We start from the raw sequence: 18,270 nt of genomic DNA, 5'->3' as shown, positions 1-18,270 counted from the left end.
TTTCTGACCTGGGTTTGAAGCATCCAGTCTGCAGGTGCAAATACCAGAGTTGTGAAGCAAACTGAACCTGGTGGGATGCTCCCTTTTTCTCCCCTCTGTGTAAGAGGGCTGGTGGACATTAAAAATTATGTACTTTCATCTTTTCTTCTCTTTCCTGGACTAGTCAGGGGAGTCATTGCTCATATTCTTTGCCTAATTTCTTAATAAAATAATAATCAAAATGCATTTTGATTAATTCTTAATTGACTGACTCAGTGTTTCATCTCACGTAAGACTTATTTATTTCTTTAACATGTTGTAACTGAAATAATATGCCAGTGGAAATAGTAGTTTTTATCAATATTAAATATGTAAGGAGACAGAGGAACTTGTTTTTCCACAGATTATTTGTCTCCTTTTATGCCATCATGACATAGTGACAGTATAAAGAAACATGTAAAAAATATATTGATTATAAAAGTTACCTACTGCAGTTTTAGACATGGCAACATTCATAATATGCATTGAGCCATCAAAGTGTGCCACATAATCAGATATGGAACATACTGTCAGGGATGTCAAACAGTGTGCTGAGCTGGTTATCAGCAACACAAAGTTTCTGCAGGTGGACCAGATGGAGAAGTCCAGTTGGTAAACTCTTCAGCTGGTTCTGAGAAATATTCACCATCTGTAATCTGAACCATAGAAAAAAATAAGTTTTATATCAATAAGATATTGATATAAAATATTTATCCTGTTGAATTTAAAAACTGTTTTGATACTTTCAGTTCTATAGAAAAGTAGCTTCTAATCTTTGCGTTACGGCAAAACCAAATATCAACAATCTCGTGAGAAATGTTCTTATTTGCTCAAATAAAACAACTTGATGTCTGGTCTACTAATTAACTAAATAACAGAAAGACAAAGGTAAACCTTTAAACTACACATTTCTGTCTGTCTTGACGTATCTGGTCCCATACCTGGAGCAGATGACATCCTGGGAGTTCTGAGCAAACGGCAGCTCTTTAAGAGCGTTGTTAGACAGATCCAGAGTTCTGAGATGGATGAGGCCCCAGGGGACCACCGAGGGCAGAGTACCCAGGCTGTTGGACGACAGGTCCAGGTGGGTGATTTGGGAGCAGACGTCCATGAACCAGTCCAGATCCAAATATGGTAACTGCAGGCCGCTCCAGTACACACGGACACTCTGCAGACACCAACAGACAGACATACTCAGCCCCACAAAGAATGATTTCAGAGATATGGCCAATGATAAGACATCTTAGAACTGCTTGCCATAAAAAATGTCCTGCTAACATTAATCTGATGTTGGTGCAGCTCTGTTGTGTTAGTTCTGATTGTTTTTTTCTAGACTTTGGTTCATAACTTTATTTTATTGTTTTTAAATGAAGGGTTGCATGCCACTTTTAAACAGTTGATATGATGTGTAACTATGGCAACAAGATATGTTTTTACAACTGGGGCAGCTAATTAGCACCACAAAAGCTCAAATAAATCCTTAACTACAACCCCAAATCCCAGAGGAGCTGAAAAAAGAAGTTTCATGAAGAGAGAGAAGGAGGAAGTTCAAACCATCTCTTCCATCCACCAAAAGTAAGAAAGGATCATATCCCCAACTCCAACGTCTTTATGCTCATCTCTCACCATACAGACATTTAAAGAGATGGTCAGTTGGGCTCAGGGTTCTGTGGTGCATTTTTAATAAGCCTACACTGCACATATCTACATTCTAAATGAGAATGTACAATATAAAGTTGTGTTCGTCTACTTAATATAGTCTAAATAGAGGAGTACATAGTTTACCCTGATGATGCAAGAAAGAAATAAGGTATAGACATTTAATAGACTCTAACAAGTGCACAACTAATGTACATGTGACTCAGAACTGCTCTGCTCCTATCAATCACACATCCCAGGTGATTTCCACTTGATACCTCCAGCTAGAAGCGCCATAATGGAGCTGGAAGGTGTTAAACAAAAGCTAATAACACAAAAAATTCCACTGCTAACCCTGCAGAGGGCAAAGTCAAAGATCTGGAAGTATTTTAAACTGGTAGTTGACAACAACACCTGCGTTGGCTTCATGGACTGCAGCAAACATGCTGCTTTTCTCTCTGATATCAGGGTTACTTTGGGCTCAAGCCTCTAACTAGAATTAATGAGTCGTTCTGAATCAGGCTGGACACAGTGTCAATGGGATCAGGCCCGGTTGGGATTTTTTAGGCCCGATCTGAACTCTAGTTACTGTGAAACAGAGTCTCTGCTGCCTGGATACTGAACTGTTAGCATGTCATGACAGACATGAGACTGTTCTACAGCAACAGTCTTCAGTCAGAGGCTCTTCAGATTCACTTGCAAGACTGACTGCTACAGGTGATCCTCTCTGCCCACAGCATCACCATCCACAACAACTCTTTGAAGATACTTGGATGAGATGAGTTATGACATTTCATTTCCCTTAGGGATAAATAAAGTATTTTTGAATTTAATTGGAATTTGCAAGATTGTAATGGAAGCTTTGGGCCGATAAATAAAGCTGTGATGATTTTCTTAGGTACAAAATGAAATCAGAAGTGTTTTCAGAATATTTGAATAATGCTAACCCATAATCTAAATAGGCATTAAAATGACTTTAGGTGAATCTACTCTTTACATGGACACCCTTCATTTATTAGCCATTCATTCATTCTGAAACACTGCCTATGGGAAGGTGTGATTATCTAAAAACCTAGATTATACATTTAAACTAACGTTATTTTCACATGTACTAGTTAAGACTCAGACCTCCACTCCATTTGCACCAGATGTTTTGTCAAGTTTCTGTCTCAGGAGGAGTTTGCTGAAATCTGGATAGTCCATCAGGGTGTAGGATGAAAATTCAGCACCATTTTCTAGCAGGAAGTGAGCGATCTCCTCATTACCTAAAACACAAAACATTCAGTTTATCCTATCTACAAGAAAAGCCAGAGCTAAACTTTTCAGGGAAAACTTCAGGGAATCTTTTCCCTGAACTCTTTTGAAACATTTGTACAGACATACCTTATGCCTCATTGTGGTTCTGAATGTTCACAGTTCCGCAGGCTATGAAGCTGGTATAAACTGTGCCATAGTGACTAAGTTGTTACCGTTGGTTTTTCTCTTACATTGCAGGTCTGGTAAATTAAACTATTTGAAGAGTGAGCTGAAGGGTAAACTTAAAGGGATTTGAACTAAAATAAATATTAATTTTACTCTAAGCTAATGTTAAAGTATCAAACTATCTGTAAAATGACTATAAAATCCCAGCTGTTCAAACTGGCCTAGGCCCCACAACAACAATCTCAATTTGAAGCTGTTCATATTGTCTATGTTTTCCTTTCCTTGTAAAGCATCTTTGAGTCTCCTAAAAAGTTTGCTGTATTATTATCATTATTATTAACTCTCCAGTTTTTCTTACATACTATTTTCAGAAAGCATACAGATAAAGCACAACCAGGGTCAGCTGGAAAAATGAACATCTGTTGGTGTCTTAATGCCATAGCTGAAGCAGTAGGATGCTTTTTGAACTGAGTGGGATGTCAAATGTAATTACGCACAAAACAAAGCAGGAACTGAAAATCACTCTCTTCATGTTTTGCTATCAGAGCAGAATGTGTCCTGGAATAGTTCTGTCTTCTTACTGGCTTGTGCAGCTGCATACAGCGGCAGTCCACAGAGGACAGCGAACTCATTGCTGTGGATCGCAAAGTCCTTCACATCTGCATCGTAGCTGTGGACCAGCAGACGCACCACATCCAGATGACCCTGCTGACAGGCTGTGGCCAGCAGGCAGTTCACCAGATCTCTCTTCAGACTCACACCTAATTGGTGGACAACAAGAAATATTATAGTTACTAATCACTTATATACATATTTAAAAAAACAACATAACTGTTAACTCAGTTATGTCGGCAACACAGCAAATTTTCATCCAACCAAAACTCATTCAGCTCTGTTTCTAGGCAGAAAAAGAGCTACATTAGCTCAGAGATTGGTATGCCTTGTGGGGTTTTACAGCAGGCCCTGTAATGTAAACGCTTCAGGAGATTTAGTCTCCTAAGAATGACAGTAAAGCTGACCAATTATATCTGTTCTCTACGTTGGGCTTTGTAATCACAATCTGAACCAAGAAGCTGCCAGCTGGTGTGGAGGTTTCAGCTGATCATTCTAATATTAACTTTAAGCATAAAGTTGGACTACACAGCTCAAATACGATCCACCACACAGCTGAATTTAGAGCAGAGAAAACAGGCCTTTCCAGGCTTTATACACCTGCTGGAGGAATAAAGGTGTAAAATTTGCACTAAAACTTTCATTTAGGGGTGTTATACTTTTTGGTACAGATTAGTTCTCTGCAGGCGATTTACTGGTTTAAAATGTTTCTTCAAATCAGAACATGTTCATCAAAATTCCTGCAGTTACACATATCCTGGCAATTTTAGAGAGCAGTCTGTGTTATCGCTTTAAACTACACTGTCCTACAAAATGAAAGTAGACATCATGCTTCAGAGCAGGAATGGGCAATATGGACTTAGCGTTAAATCACTATATTTAGTGGTAAAAATGACGATAAGAACTATCTATAACTTCTTTTTTAAGTAACTGTCTGGCTGTGACTGCATGACACACCAGTCTTTACCACACCAGTCACATAACAAAGTGTGATTTGTATCACTAAACTACACAATAACTGTATCTAATCAGATTTTAAAATTTGTTGGTATTCAATGAACATTGAACAAATATTAGAGCAAATGAGAAAACTAACAATCTTGACAAAGCTTTTTTGGGGGGCATTTTTTTTACACCATTAACTTGAACTTATAATGACAATGATAAATCAAACCTCTTATGATAGAAAATTTATAGTGTAAAATGATAATTAACACAATAAGTCCCCACTTCTAATCCAAAGTAGCATACTTGTCCTTGTGCTATAGAATTCTGTACTCTACACCTTGCATTTCAATACACATGTACTACACAAAGGCATAGGAGGATAGTGACTAGTTACATTTACTAGAGTATCTTTTTGGAAACAAAACCATACTTTTAGGAGTAGTTCCACTGCACTGTACTTTTTACTTTTATATGAGTAACATTATTATAAAGTATGTCTACTGTTACTTTAGTAAAGTTAAGATGAGATGAGAAAAGATGAGATCATTTATTTGTCTCCCATGGCAGAAATTTGTCTTAGAAGAGTGGATGAGGCTCCAGCAATACAGAACAATACGTCAAACAAAGTCAGTAACAATAAATACATAAAAATATCACAAATAATTATATTTACATACATTGATTTTTGTGCAAAGAAGCACAGCTATACACAATGTTAATGTGAATACCAAACGTGGACCTCAGATGGGCTTTACAGCTACATAAACATACAAGTAGCTGGATACTAGAGTGGATACTGAATGAAGAACAAACATGTTTCGTATCGGACACAGACACACACCAGCAGTTTATGTCAGAGTGAGACCTCTTGTTTATACACAAGCTTTGTTGTTCTAATGTTATTTTCTATCCATTAAGTCTGTTGCGCCATTTGGTGGTCAGATGAATATGCAATAAACACCATGCATCATCAAAAACATTCCTATTTGTCAGGTTATGTTAATATATGGAGCTGCAGATGGTAATAAATTAAGAACTGTTTGGGAGCCAAAATTCCCATCAATAATGTACATTATCTACTGTTTGTCCGTCTAATGACATTATTGTAAAATATTATTATAATCAGTTACTCAGTACTTAAGTAGTGTTTTCACAGAATACTTTCTCACTTGAGTAATTCTTGGATAGCTACATTTTTTAAGTAATTACTCTTACTTGAGTATATTTTTTGGTACTGTCCTCAGTCCTGTACAAATGGCAGCAAATCACAACAGATCGATCAAACGCATGAGAGGACTTCATGGTCAAATCCATTTCATTTGCTTACACCCATGCAGTTTTGGATACACCAACATATGGGTAACATTAGCTGAATTTTGCCATTCAAAATGAGAGGAGTAAAATATAAAATATGTGATGATTGTTGAACTGTTTCTTCTCCGTACCAGGTATTGAATCCAGCAGTTCCTTGAGCAGGTTGGTGTAGCCGCCATGTGCTGCCAGGACGGCTGGATTGGACAGCGACAGCTCCTGGGGCACAGTGATACGGGCTTCCTCCAGAAGGTAACACACACTCACTAGATCACAGTGCTGAGTGGCCACAGACAGGAGGCGGACCTGAAAGACAGCCAACAGGAACACCCTGACAATGCAGAAACTTCTCACCTTTAGTTCTGCATATCCCATACAACATCCCAGTTTGCCCAATGGGTATTTATAGAAATATTTTACAGTTTCAATAACATCACTAATAAAATTCAGAAAATTTCCCATTTCACACCAAAGTAGGTAATTTTTAATATTCTTATTTATTTATTCATTGTGCTAAAGTACAGTACATTGAAATATGAGCACTTTATTAATTAAATATATGTTTTGATATAGAATCATAACATAAACATATTAAACGTCTGATTTGGTCCATGTAATATTTGGGTAGAGGGCTTCACTTGAACTTTTTAAAAAGTGGAAAAACTGTCTACATCAAACAATAATAATGACAAGCAGATTTTCAGTGGTGTCTTTATATAAAGAAGCTAGACTGCTAGGCTGGGAAACACCTCCACTAGGTCAGGTTCACTGAATCATAATATTAAAACTTTAGAAAAAAGTTATCTGGTTCAGCAGAAGGTAAACCTTTATTACTATGAAGTAAATGGCCTGAGCTGAATTTCCTTATCAACAACTGTATAATAACTGTAAAAAAAAAACAGTGTAATGTGTGTTGCAGCAGTAGAATGTGAGTTCCTCATATAGAGATATTAACAAGGTGTCCACACAACCTTAAAAAGTCTTAAATTCACGGATCTAAAATTAAGGCCTTAAAATGTCTTAAAATCACTTGAAAAATGTAAGTTGGCTTTAAATATGTTAATTACTGCTCTTAAATTTTGTTTAATCATGTGAGGCTTTTCTATCAGGCAAAGGTTTGAGTGGTGTGCAGGCATCTCCCCTGTGTTCAGTGACTCGAGTTGGTTGAGGCTACCGGTGACTAGCTGCTAATATACCTTTGCAAGCTAGCTAGCTTTTTTACCTCTATTACGACTGGCAAATTTATCGTCACTCGGCTAGACAACATTTATTGTCGCCACAAGTTCACTTCTCTTGTAAACACATATGAGGTCAGGCACATTCTCTGCCAAAAACACATTTAACCCTGGCCCTATGTGGGTTAAGGCTGTAGAGGGCCATGTGTTGAGTGAAAAACACAAAGCTGCTGCCGCAACCCACAAACAAACTGCAGAAATTTCACCGCTTTTTCTTCCTTGATTGTAATGTAGCACGATGCAACAACCATCCCCAATATTTATAGTTTTTATTTATGAATTTTGCTGCATTTATCATGTGTAAGTGCAAATTTATTGCCAGTTGCCTTGACAGCATTTATTGTTGCTGACCATATGAGGTCAGAAGTTGACCTTCAATCTTAGCACTGTGTGGGTTAAGGCTGTAGAGTGTGCAGTAAGAAAAACACAAAGCTGTTGTCAAGTGTCACAAACAGACCTCAGAAATTTCACAGTTTTTTCTATGCTTCATTGTAATACACCAGGATCCTGCAGCCATCTTACTGTCTTAAATTTCATTCAAAGTGACACTAAAGTGTTCTTAAGTTTAACGTGCTGAAATCTGCAGGTACCATGTAGAAATACCTCATATGTTTACTGCGTGTTTTCCCCCTTTCTCTCCCCACTTTCTGTCTGGTGATTGTCAATAAAAGCCACCTGTACTAAAACAATTTTTAAAATTCTGCATTTCCAATGTAGTGTTGCTGCATAGTGCACTTATGTCACCTCAATATCACAGGCTGACAGCAGTTTGCCAAAATTATTGGAAACAAAAAGGGCCACATAAAGAGTACATTTCATGTTAATTTCGTGGCTTTAGCAAAAACAGTGTTAGATTAGCATCTTTAGACAGAGTCACACATGGATTCTGAAGCTGTTTCATCTAGTCAGACACATCGCTTCCTACAGGAAAAAAGCTCAGACAACGGAAACGCTCCTATTCCCTCTTTACAGTTCATAGGTTTGTGAGTAACCTTTCAATTGTAGATCATGTTGTGTTTGCTTCCTGCCAACAACTGAGCTGAGTAGTGTCACCCTCAACTACCAAAATAACAGATATTAGCATTTCCACTGTAACAGAGACACCTCTTTACACCAACACGCCCACCATTACAGCGCCTGCTGCCAAGAAGCCCTGCACTTCCTCGTTCTCTGCTCTACACACTGACTGCATGCTCCAGATCAGTGTTTCCCAACCCTGGTCCTCAAGGCACACTGCCCTGCATGTTTTAGGTATTTCCTTGCTTCAGTCTAGCTGATTTCAATTGATGACTGATTAACAGGTGTTTGTTGAACTGCAATCTGTTGAATCAGGTAGAGGGAAACCTCTAAACATGTTGGACAGTGTGCCTTGAGGACCAGGGTTGGGAAACACTGTTCTAGATTTAAAACCAAATTCAGAGTCATTGCGAAGTGATTGTGTTGAAGTTTTTATATTCACTATTTGTCTTTGTTAGCACTTCTATCTTGCTTGTCAATCATTTGATTTTCTCAGTCACAAGTAAGGAAGAAAAGCTCACTTGTGTGAGAGCTTCCTGCTCTCTGTTGGGCTCGCCGTGGAAGGTGTTAGCAGCACCATAAGCAAGACCTCTTAGACATTTTCCATTAAAGGGCAAACCTGACAAGAACTTAAATTTTTTCTGAGTACATTTATGCCTGCAGTCACTACCAAACCTACCTACTTTTTCACCTTTCAGATCTGATAGGCTTGAAATGATCAGATACATCTAAAGGGCAAAACATGGGAAAATCAATATTCTTTCCTATTGTTTCCAGATTTCTTATTACCTGTGAAAAAGAGAAACAAAACAAACAAACAAAAAACAATCCCCAAGACATGGAACAACAAATTTGTTTAAGCACACCATGCTATCAATGCTATTTAGATCATAGAAGAGTTAGGACTTCAACAACAATGTTTTATATGAAGCCCTCCACACACTCTTAACTTTGTAATGGTAATGACTCACTCCATCAGGATGGATCCCCCCGGAACACTCCACACAACAGGCCTGCTGAATCAGCTCCCTGGCAGTCTCCTTATCCCCGCCTTCATATGCTGCCTTGATGTTCTCCAGGGTTGAAGGAGGAGCCGTCCTGGAGTTGGGACCAGTGGCCTCCACCAGAGAAGCCTTGGCTCCCATTTCCTCCTCCCTGCCTGAAAAAACAAAACAAAACAAAGAGGAGTTAAAAACTAGATCAAATAATCTATAAACCTGGAACTGTATGATGTTGGTCTTACACTCAGTAGAAACTACACATTAAAGTATTGTTCACATTCAGAACTAAACGAAATCAAACAATATATGAAATGCATAATCTCAAAAAGGCTTCATTGCATTTTGTGGAAGGTACAGAACTCTTCCTCTGCTGATGTAGCTGTGAGATGACGAAGGTCTCTTCAGCTCTGACCAATCTCCAGACCTCAGCTCAGAAACAGTTTACTGGAATGTGTAAAGAGGATTAGGATCACCGAAAACAATGTTCACTCAGAAAACCTTTTCAGTCTAAAGGTTTTTACCAAATGATTTCCAAAGTAAAGCCACTGTGTATGGGACAACAAAGGAGGTTGAGGTTTGTCCTGTAACCAGTGGGTTGCTGGTGTAAACCCCGCTCTGAGTCAATTCGCCGTTGGGTCCTTGAGCGCTTCACCAGCTTTGCCTACTAGTGGTGCCAAAAGGGTGACACCAATAGAACAGCACCCTCACTTCTATCAGACTGCCTCAGGGCAGCCTTGGCTATAATGTGCCTCACCACCATCAGTGTGTGAATATGTGTTATATATTAGCAGTGTTGTATAGTAACGAAGTAAAAATACTTCACTACTTTACTTAAGTATATCTTGGAGTACTTCATACTTTCCTGGAGTATGAAAATTTTTGATGACTTTCACTTTTACTTCACTATATTTCCGAACTTAATTGCGTACTTTTACTCCGATACATTTTCAATGTGTGGTTTAGTTACTCGTTACAAAAAAGCGAGAGAGAGAAACGCAAGTGTTTTGATCCCACCTACTGATTAGCAAGTAGCAAGCAGGCTACCGAACAAAGTCCGTAGCCTACTTGCCTGGGCTTGTTCATCACCTCCAATAGGATACACCTGTTTCGCTTCTCCCATTAAACACAAAGCAAGTCTCGCAATCAGTAGCAGCCACATGGAGGAGGAGACGGAGACCACAACGACTGCAACTACGTCGGACACGGCTCCAGGGGAACCACCAGCTGGTGATAAGAGCCCATGGCCTTATTTAAACACAATATACTCTTTCGTGGGTGTTAAAGATTCGTCGTACCGCATGCAGTTTATGTTATTCCTGCCCGAAGATGTGGAAATTCTGTCTTACAAAAACTCCCCGTCCAACTTGAAGAAACACATCGAGGTAACGTCTTATGAAATGGTTATAATCCTCCTGTTTCAGTAACTATAGCTTGGTCACTAGACACTACTGTATTGTGAAACGTTGAGCATAAATGAACTTTGTTTGGCATTGTTTCAGTTCCATACATGGTGTATTTAGCTTAGGCCTAATGTTGACTGTATCAGGCTACCTAGACTCCTCTGTTCAAGGGGGACAGAAGCCATAGCGATAGCAATTTAGACTAAATTTAACGAATATAGGAAAGGCATGCAAGTTCAAAACCAGGTTTACAGATGCCAATAAGCTGCATTTCCCTCCCAATTCTTTTTTTCTTTTGCATAATAACCAGTTGTGTGCACCACCTACTGACTGTAGGATTGACTGGTTCACTGATTTGTGAAGTAGAGTAATCGTAACAGCTCTTTTTCTTCATGTTGGCCGCATTTTCTGTACTATTTATTTTTCTCATTTTCAGCACTGACCTTACTTGAAGGGAAAACTTAAGGCTTACAAAAACTTTGTATTTTCTGTCCTGGAGGGTTTACTAAGAAGCTGGTTCAGTTGTAAAGCAGGTTAAGTTAACCTTGTGCTATAGGAAAAGCACCTAATTTTCTTAACTAAATGATGCCTGCAGGTATATCTATTAGCAGGTTTAATTTTGCCTGCACTTGGTTGTGTACATTATTTTAAGTGTATTTGACAAGTTTACCAAAATATAAAAAATGTCATTCAAACTGCATTTGCTTTGTTTTACTTTTTACTTGTACTTTTCATTACATTACTTGAGTACATCCATTTTTACAGTAATTTCCATACTTAAGTACAAGAAGTTTCAGATACTTTAAGACTTTAACTCAAGTAACATTTCAGTCAGTGACTTCGACTTTTACCAAAGTCATATTTTGGAGAGGTACTTGTACTTTTACTTGACTCTGAGATTTCAGTACTTTATACAACACTGTATATTAGTGAATGACTGAATGAGAGTAAGATGCTTTGAAGTCCTCAGACTTGATTAGTTACTACACAAATGCCATTTACCATTTTATATGACCGTGATTGACACAAAATGGGCTTTTTTCTCCCCAAACATTTTACAGAGAAGGGTTTTTTTTTCAAAGGTTTTTGATGTTAACTTCTATTCAATTCAGTTTATTTATATAGAGCCAATTCACAACAAATGTCTCAATGTCTTAGATAAGGAACAGGGATTTCTTTGTTTCAGTAGGTAACTTTTCATCAACACGGACAGAAGTCACATGTGGGGTACCCCAAGGTTCACTTCTGAAATATCTATAAGCTCCCACTAGCTCAGGAAGTGAAGATTAGCTTTCATAACTACACAGATGACACACAGTTCTACAGTACAATGTCACCAGGTGACTCCAAAACATCCAATTACTGAACGGATGTAGATATATGTGTAGATGTGCCATAACTTTCTCCAGCTGAAAAAAAACAAAACTGAAGCAATTCTTTCACCCAAAGAATCGGTACACAGCTTCAGTTATTACATCTAGAAACTGTACAGCTAGAAATGTAATGCATGCAATCAGGTACAAACCCTGGGTGTGGTGATGGACTTTGACCTGAACCTTCAGTGCCAGTTACAAAGTTGGCCCCCTGTCAACTGAAGAACATTTCCAGGATTAAAGGACTAATGTCCCAGCAAGATCTATAGAAACTCATCCATGTGTTTATCTTTAGTCGCATTGATCACTGTAACAGTGTCTTCACTGTTTCAGTGATCACTGTATCCAGCATTTTTCCAGAATGCTGGATACAGAACACTTCAAAACAGTTGAACACTGAGTTCCTTTAAATCAAGATTTAAACCCCAGCTAATTAGAGTTGCTTTTGAACCATAACAAATAAAACACTGACCAACTTATTTGATGTGTAACAATAATTTTGATGTTGGCATTTATCAAAATCTAAAGCTTGTTACTGGTTTTCTCAATTGTTGACTGTATGGTGTTTTTTATGACTTTGTATTTTTCTGTTTTTATTATGTAATGAACTTTCAACTGCCTTGTTGCTGAAATGTGAATTGAAATAAACTTGACTGAATGACCAAGGAACATTAAAAAAAAAAAACATTTCAATCACACACACATTCCAATCGATAGTTACTGCCTGCGATGGACTGGTGACCAGAGTGACCTCGCCTCTCACCCGCTGACTACTGGACATAGGCACCAGGAGCCCTGGTGACCCCATAGGGATAAGCGTATCTGAATTACTCCTGAATTTTTTTCTTTTGAGAACCACACAGATAAAGTGTTTTGATAAAATGCTAGAAACTGAGTTGAAAAATTAAACTTGGAAACTGTTTTAAGACTTAGAACAATAAAATAAACTACAACAACTTATGATTAGTTGTCACAGCTCATTCTATCATCTGTTTTGATAACCAGCTGATTGAGAACAGAAGAGGAGGGCTTTTTGTAGAAGAATGTGATGTGAATGTGTGAAGAATGTGGGGGTATCATGCATGAGCCCGATATCCCCAACAAATACAATATTATTGGTGAAATAAAGACAAGGAAGATGCAGCACTTTGTCTTGTAGTTCACATTCTTCAATACTGGATTGCTTAAATGAAACAAAATTTGTACAAATGAGTTTGCTGAGTGTGTTGGAAGTCCTTAGAGCACATCTGTATATTCTTTTATTTCTATTGGCTCTATTTGAGCAAGTGGATCAAATTTAACAACAGTGGCTCTTAAATGACTAATACAGAAAGATGTGAAGTCAAACTGCTGTGCTGATGCTATTTGAGAAACCCTGAGGGAGTGAAACCATTTGACTCACATTAGAGGCTCACACTTCCAATGTGGCATCGTTCTTCTCTTCATGGGAAAGCTGGAAGAGACGTTGATGCTAAAGATTAAAATGCTCCCCTCCCCCTACTCCACTCAACTTCTCTGATCAACCCACTACTGCTAATAGATCTGTGGGAGTGTCCCACTTGACAACACAACATTGATGGTAAAATGGTGTCTGTATGTGAGAACTCCACCACAGGTTTACAAAGGAAATAAATACAAAGGTTATGGTGGACCAGATGCATTCAAGCTTTCATAAGCAACTCAGAACCAGAAAGCAATGCAACCCACTCACAACGACCTCCAGGGTCATACAACCTACACACACAGATGAGGTCATATTGTGTGTGTTGTTTTAGCTGACAGTGCAGCAATTACTTGAGCACAATTAGACTTTATTAACTTCAAAGTTTTTGATGTCTGAAAACAATCCAAGTAGACATCTACAATAGCCATTTTGATAGAAAATATACCTTAGGTATATTAGGTGTAGGTAAAAATATTGATTCATCAATGCAAAAAACAAACCTAAATCAGCTGATCACAAACAAAATCAGCTGATCAGACGCACAGATGTTTCCCCCAAAGCACACTAAGTAATAACACCATTAGAGAATAATAACACTCGTCTCTGAAACAGAATCCTCAGTGATCTGTGTTTGTTGTTGCCATTTTTAATTGCTGTTGAGTTGATTTGACTTGAACTACTCGTTCACTACACAGGCTTACTGTTCTTATTTGTTTGAAACTAAAATGGCCGCAGTGTGCTGTTCCAAATTTGGTAGTTTGACATAATTTGTGATCAGTGAAATCAAGTTGTTGCCCTCAGGTATCCTGCAACCTGTTAGCATACAAGCCAGAAGAACCTTAGTTGCTATATGAGAGGGTGTATAATGAAGGGTTTATACAGAGATGCAGGTTGTGTCTCTAAGACCACACCTTAAGAGATGAATGTCAGCAGAGAAGAATAGAAAGGGCTACAAAGGCCTGAACATACTCTGCAAGAACTGAGAAGTTTGTTCTTTAATTCAAGGTGGCAAGAGCAAAAAATAATTATTTCTGGTTGACTCATTTCATAATGACAAGAGTTCAGGTGCAGAATGGGTTAGATTTCCGTTTTGCAGGTATGGCAGAGAAAAGAAAATTCTCTGTTCTTGCAGAATATTTGTTGGGATTGAGTTAATGTCTCTAAAGCAGCAAATCCTGAGGAAAGTCAAAGTAACATGTTGTCTTTCTCCATTAGCTATAGCTCCATTTATTCTCCTTTAAACAGCAAGTTAAAGAGGTCAAAAATCAGCACTGTGATCATTCTACTTTTGGCCCCATTTAGAAGCTTTCGGCTTCATTTTGTTTTTTTATCACAGAAATTGTCTTGTAGATACTTAAAGCATGCTAGAACTTTGATGTAGTATCGTAAAATTGGTATCTTATCCTTAAATTGTTTTTTATTTGTTGTATTCTTGTATTCTATTTTTCTCTATTCTCAAGACACTATAATAATGTTATTTGTGTGTTTTGTTTTATGGGACTGCGGATGGAAGTGAGAATTTTGCTAAATTGTGTGTTCCTTAATATGAATTGTCCCATTCTAGTAAAATAAACTCAAATTTAAACTTTTCCAATTAAAATCAGATGTATTGCCTGTTTACACAACCAATGGATTTGTCCTGGTCACCTGGTGCACCAAGGTTAGGATGAACACAGTGTAAATGACAACATTACTATAATGCACATTTTAATAATTACTTAAAGAGTTGTAACTTATATGCAAATACTTGAAACGGCCTGATCTCCGATCAGTTAGAACCAGAGGGTCTGTCAGAGCTCAGTGAGCGCAGTGTAAGCCATGAAACAGGCACTCTGCAACAGTTCAGGATTCTCACTCTGATGGTTTCACTTCTGTTTATGCTAAATTTGAGCAGCTCTACAGTCGCTCCACACACAGACACGTTTCAGTTTAGAGGTCCTTGTTTTCTCGCTGTCCCTCATTAATCTGGTGCCGCGGTATTAAAGCTAGGTCTATGGTTTTCATCCTGTAGCCAAGTGTAAGAACTTTGTGAGAATAATGAAAAGATGGAAAATGACTCACTGTTTCTTTGCTCCATGTTGCTGGGAGGCCCTCCAGTTTCTCGGGAAACGCCAACAGACCAGTAGGACATTCCTACTGGAGTCAGTGGTAAAGCTAACCACAATTAGAGCTCAGGTCCTTCAGAGACCTGCATGAAGAAAGCAGCATGAAGAGACAGACTGATGCAGAGCAAAAGACAACAGATGTCAACAGAAAGAGGGTTAGGCCAAACCCTATTTACATCATGGGAGAGGAAAAGGAGGTTGTTGAGAATAATATTAGAGTTTATCTGGAGAACTGACTGGACTGGAGACTCAATAGTGATGCTGTCTACAAGTAAGGACAGAACAGACTGTGCTACTTGAGAAAGCTAAGACCCTTCAAGGTTTGCAGCAAGATGCTGCAGATCTTCTATCAGTCTGTTGTAGAGAGTTTTGTCTATTCTGCTGTCATCTGTTGGAGCAGCAGAATCAGAACCAGAGACATAAAAAGGCTTAACAACCTGATAGAGAAGACTAGTTCTGTTCTGGTTCTGTTCTGGTGTGTGTTGGTGTGATGTGTGTTGTGTTGACGTTCAGATCAGTCGTTCAGATCAGAACGACTGGGGACGACTTTGTAGATTATGATGCAAAGAAGGATTTTAGATAAAAATCAACATATATATGGACAACCCTGACCACCCTCTACATGAGACTGTGTTAGAAAACCTGAATGTCTTCAGTCAGAGGCTTCTTGAGATTTGCTGTAATACTGACAGCTACAGGTGATGCCTCCAAAGTGTCTCTTTGAAGAAACTTATATAAGTTACAACAACGTCTAATTTCCCTCTGTGATTAATATAGATTTTTGAATTTAATTGAATGAGGGAGGAGTACCTGGACACAAGTACTTTACAAAGACAACCTGAAGCTGAGGAAAATTTCATATTGATATTTATGAAACACGTTTTCATTGTTGAAAGTGAAGTTACATGAATGTGGAGATGAACTCAACTGTCTCTTGTTTTAATATAAACAATCTTTATATTTTTTAATTTATTTATAAGTACTTGATAGTTCCTGACATGCAACAGTCAACAGGAACAAACTTTAGCAGCTTCTGCTTAAGATGCAAACAGTTGCTCTGAAAAAAAACAACAACTTTTCACATTTTGTCATGTTGCAACCACAACCATCTGTGTACAGTATATTCTTAGTATTTCATGTCAAAGCATTTCATTGCAGTTACACCTGCTGGTCTCTGGGGTAAGACTCTACCAGTTCCTGGTAGTACAAGTCTCTGGACCAGACTTCAGCTGAAGTTCTGATCTGTAAAACATTTATTTATAATCAGAAAAACATAGCAAGCAATTTAAGTTCAGTAATAATAAATAATGTTCAAACTGTATAATAATGGGCTGAGAGTGTTTGGTAACTGTGTAGTAACTGCAGGGTGGCAACCATTCTGATAGATAGAGCTTTGGAGCAGAATAGTGACACAGCAAACACAGCGGTTGATCTACATCAAATTGACTGAAAAACAGAAGAATGTGGCCTAGTTAAAGCCAAAATTGCAACCTGACTGAAATAATTGGTTTGATCTTAAGACAGCTGTTTAGAAACGGATACCAGCAGAGTTCAACAAACTCAAGCAAATGTGTGAATGGTGGTCAGCTTGGAGAACAGCTATAAACTGATTCTTACCAGGATGTGAGAGACTTTTAAAGACAATTGACGACTTTAAAAATATTTCTGCTACAGCTTCTACAAAGTTCTTCATCAAAGAGTGTACAGAGGACCCCCACCTATTCGCAGATCAGCATCTGCAGATTTAACAATAAAAATATTTTTCTGCGAAATGCCACTTCAAATTATTCGCCAAAACTGTATCTAGTTGCAGATATTTTTGTAGAACATATAAAAAATATTCAAAACAAAATGCATCTTGGGAAGTTCAACCTGACATGCTACTGGCTGCTGTTTGCAACGCAGCCAATCCAGGAGCCCTATTAGCTGATTGGTTGTACTGCCAAGAGCAGAAATAAGGAAGACTGTAGATTCACAGTCTGTCAGCTTCTGCACTAGTGATTAAGCGTCTTAATGCATATTGAGGCACATTTAGTGTTGTGAACTATTAAACCTGGTGGCTATCAAAGCATTTCCTCTGTAATTCCACTCAATTCTCATCTCCCATGTGTGCTCCGTCTGGGATTTCTCCAGCTGAATTCCAACTGGGCCAATGAGCAAACAGAAGGAAAAGTTATGAATGACGTCGCCAATTTTCTGGGCTGTTTTAGAGCATAAGAGGCAACAGGCAAAGCTGTTGTGGCTCTACTTCCCACTGGGTTGTTTACAATACACACAATTTCCGGTAAGCTTCATTGAGCTGGTGCATTATTTATGTTTCGGCTAAACATTAGCGACTGGGTAAAATCAGATCCAATCGTTCAAAACTTCAACAGAGTCTACGCCTCCAGCAAGCACTAGTTTCTTAATAGCCGAGGGTGAGCAGCATGATTAACAGCGCTAAGAGCCTCCTCTTGGCTCTGATTGATGGTTTCTGACCCGGAGCTATTTCTGCAGGTGGCAATAGGAACACTGGGAGAAGAAAGAGGTACATTTTTTCACAGAGTATCTGTCTCATATACCATTCTGTCAGGGCATAGTGACAGGTTTAACAAATGTGTAAAGAACATATTTTTTAATAAAAGTTACGCACTGCAGCTTTAAGAGTTTAATAAAAAATGTTTCATTGGGAAGATATTGTCAGTAGACTACTATGTTACAGCTCACTCGTGTATGTTCCACCTGATCCGGACTATGGGGTTAATTG

The 18,270-nt window shown here is 38.3% G+C and overlaps 1 protein-coding gene across 1 annotated transcript in view; it reads right to left on the bottom strand.

Moving 5' to 3' along the window:
- The window catches only part of lrrk1 (leucine-rich repeat kinase 1), a 51,952-nt gene that overhangs the window by 32,953 nt on the left and 729 nt on the right, over positions 1–18,270 (bottom strand). Inside the window, exons 2-8 of the mRNA XM_028015021.1 lie at positions 15,481–15,607; positions 9,173–9,360; positions 6,084–6,255; positions 3,660–3,839; positions 2,785–2,921; positions 960–1,186; positions 547–674 (exon numbers count right to left, since the gene is read on the bottom strand). Coding sequence (XP_027870822.1) covers positions 547–674; positions 960–1,186; positions 2,785–2,921; positions 3,660–3,839; positions 6,084–6,255; positions 9,173–9,360; positions 15,481–15,550 — 1,102 coding nt within the window. The 5' untranslated portion in view covers positions 15,551–15,607. The remainder of the gene's footprint in view (positions 1–546; positions 675–959; positions 1,187–2,784; positions 2,922–3,659; positions 3,840–6,083; positions 6,256–9,172; positions 9,361–15,480; positions 15,608–18,270) is intronic.

Source organism: Xiphophorus couchianus, chromosome 4 (genome assembly GCF_001444195.1).
Source record: "Xiphophorus couchianus chromosome 4, X_couchianus-1.0, whole genome shotgun sequence".
In the NCBI taxonomy this organism is placed as follows: Eukaryota; Metazoa; Chordata; class Actinopteri; order Cyprinodontiformes; family Poeciliidae; genus Xiphophorus; species Xiphophorus couchianus.
The sequence above is the reverse complement of the archived record's forward strand: the minus strand, read 5'-3'. Positions and strand labels throughout refer to the sequence as shown.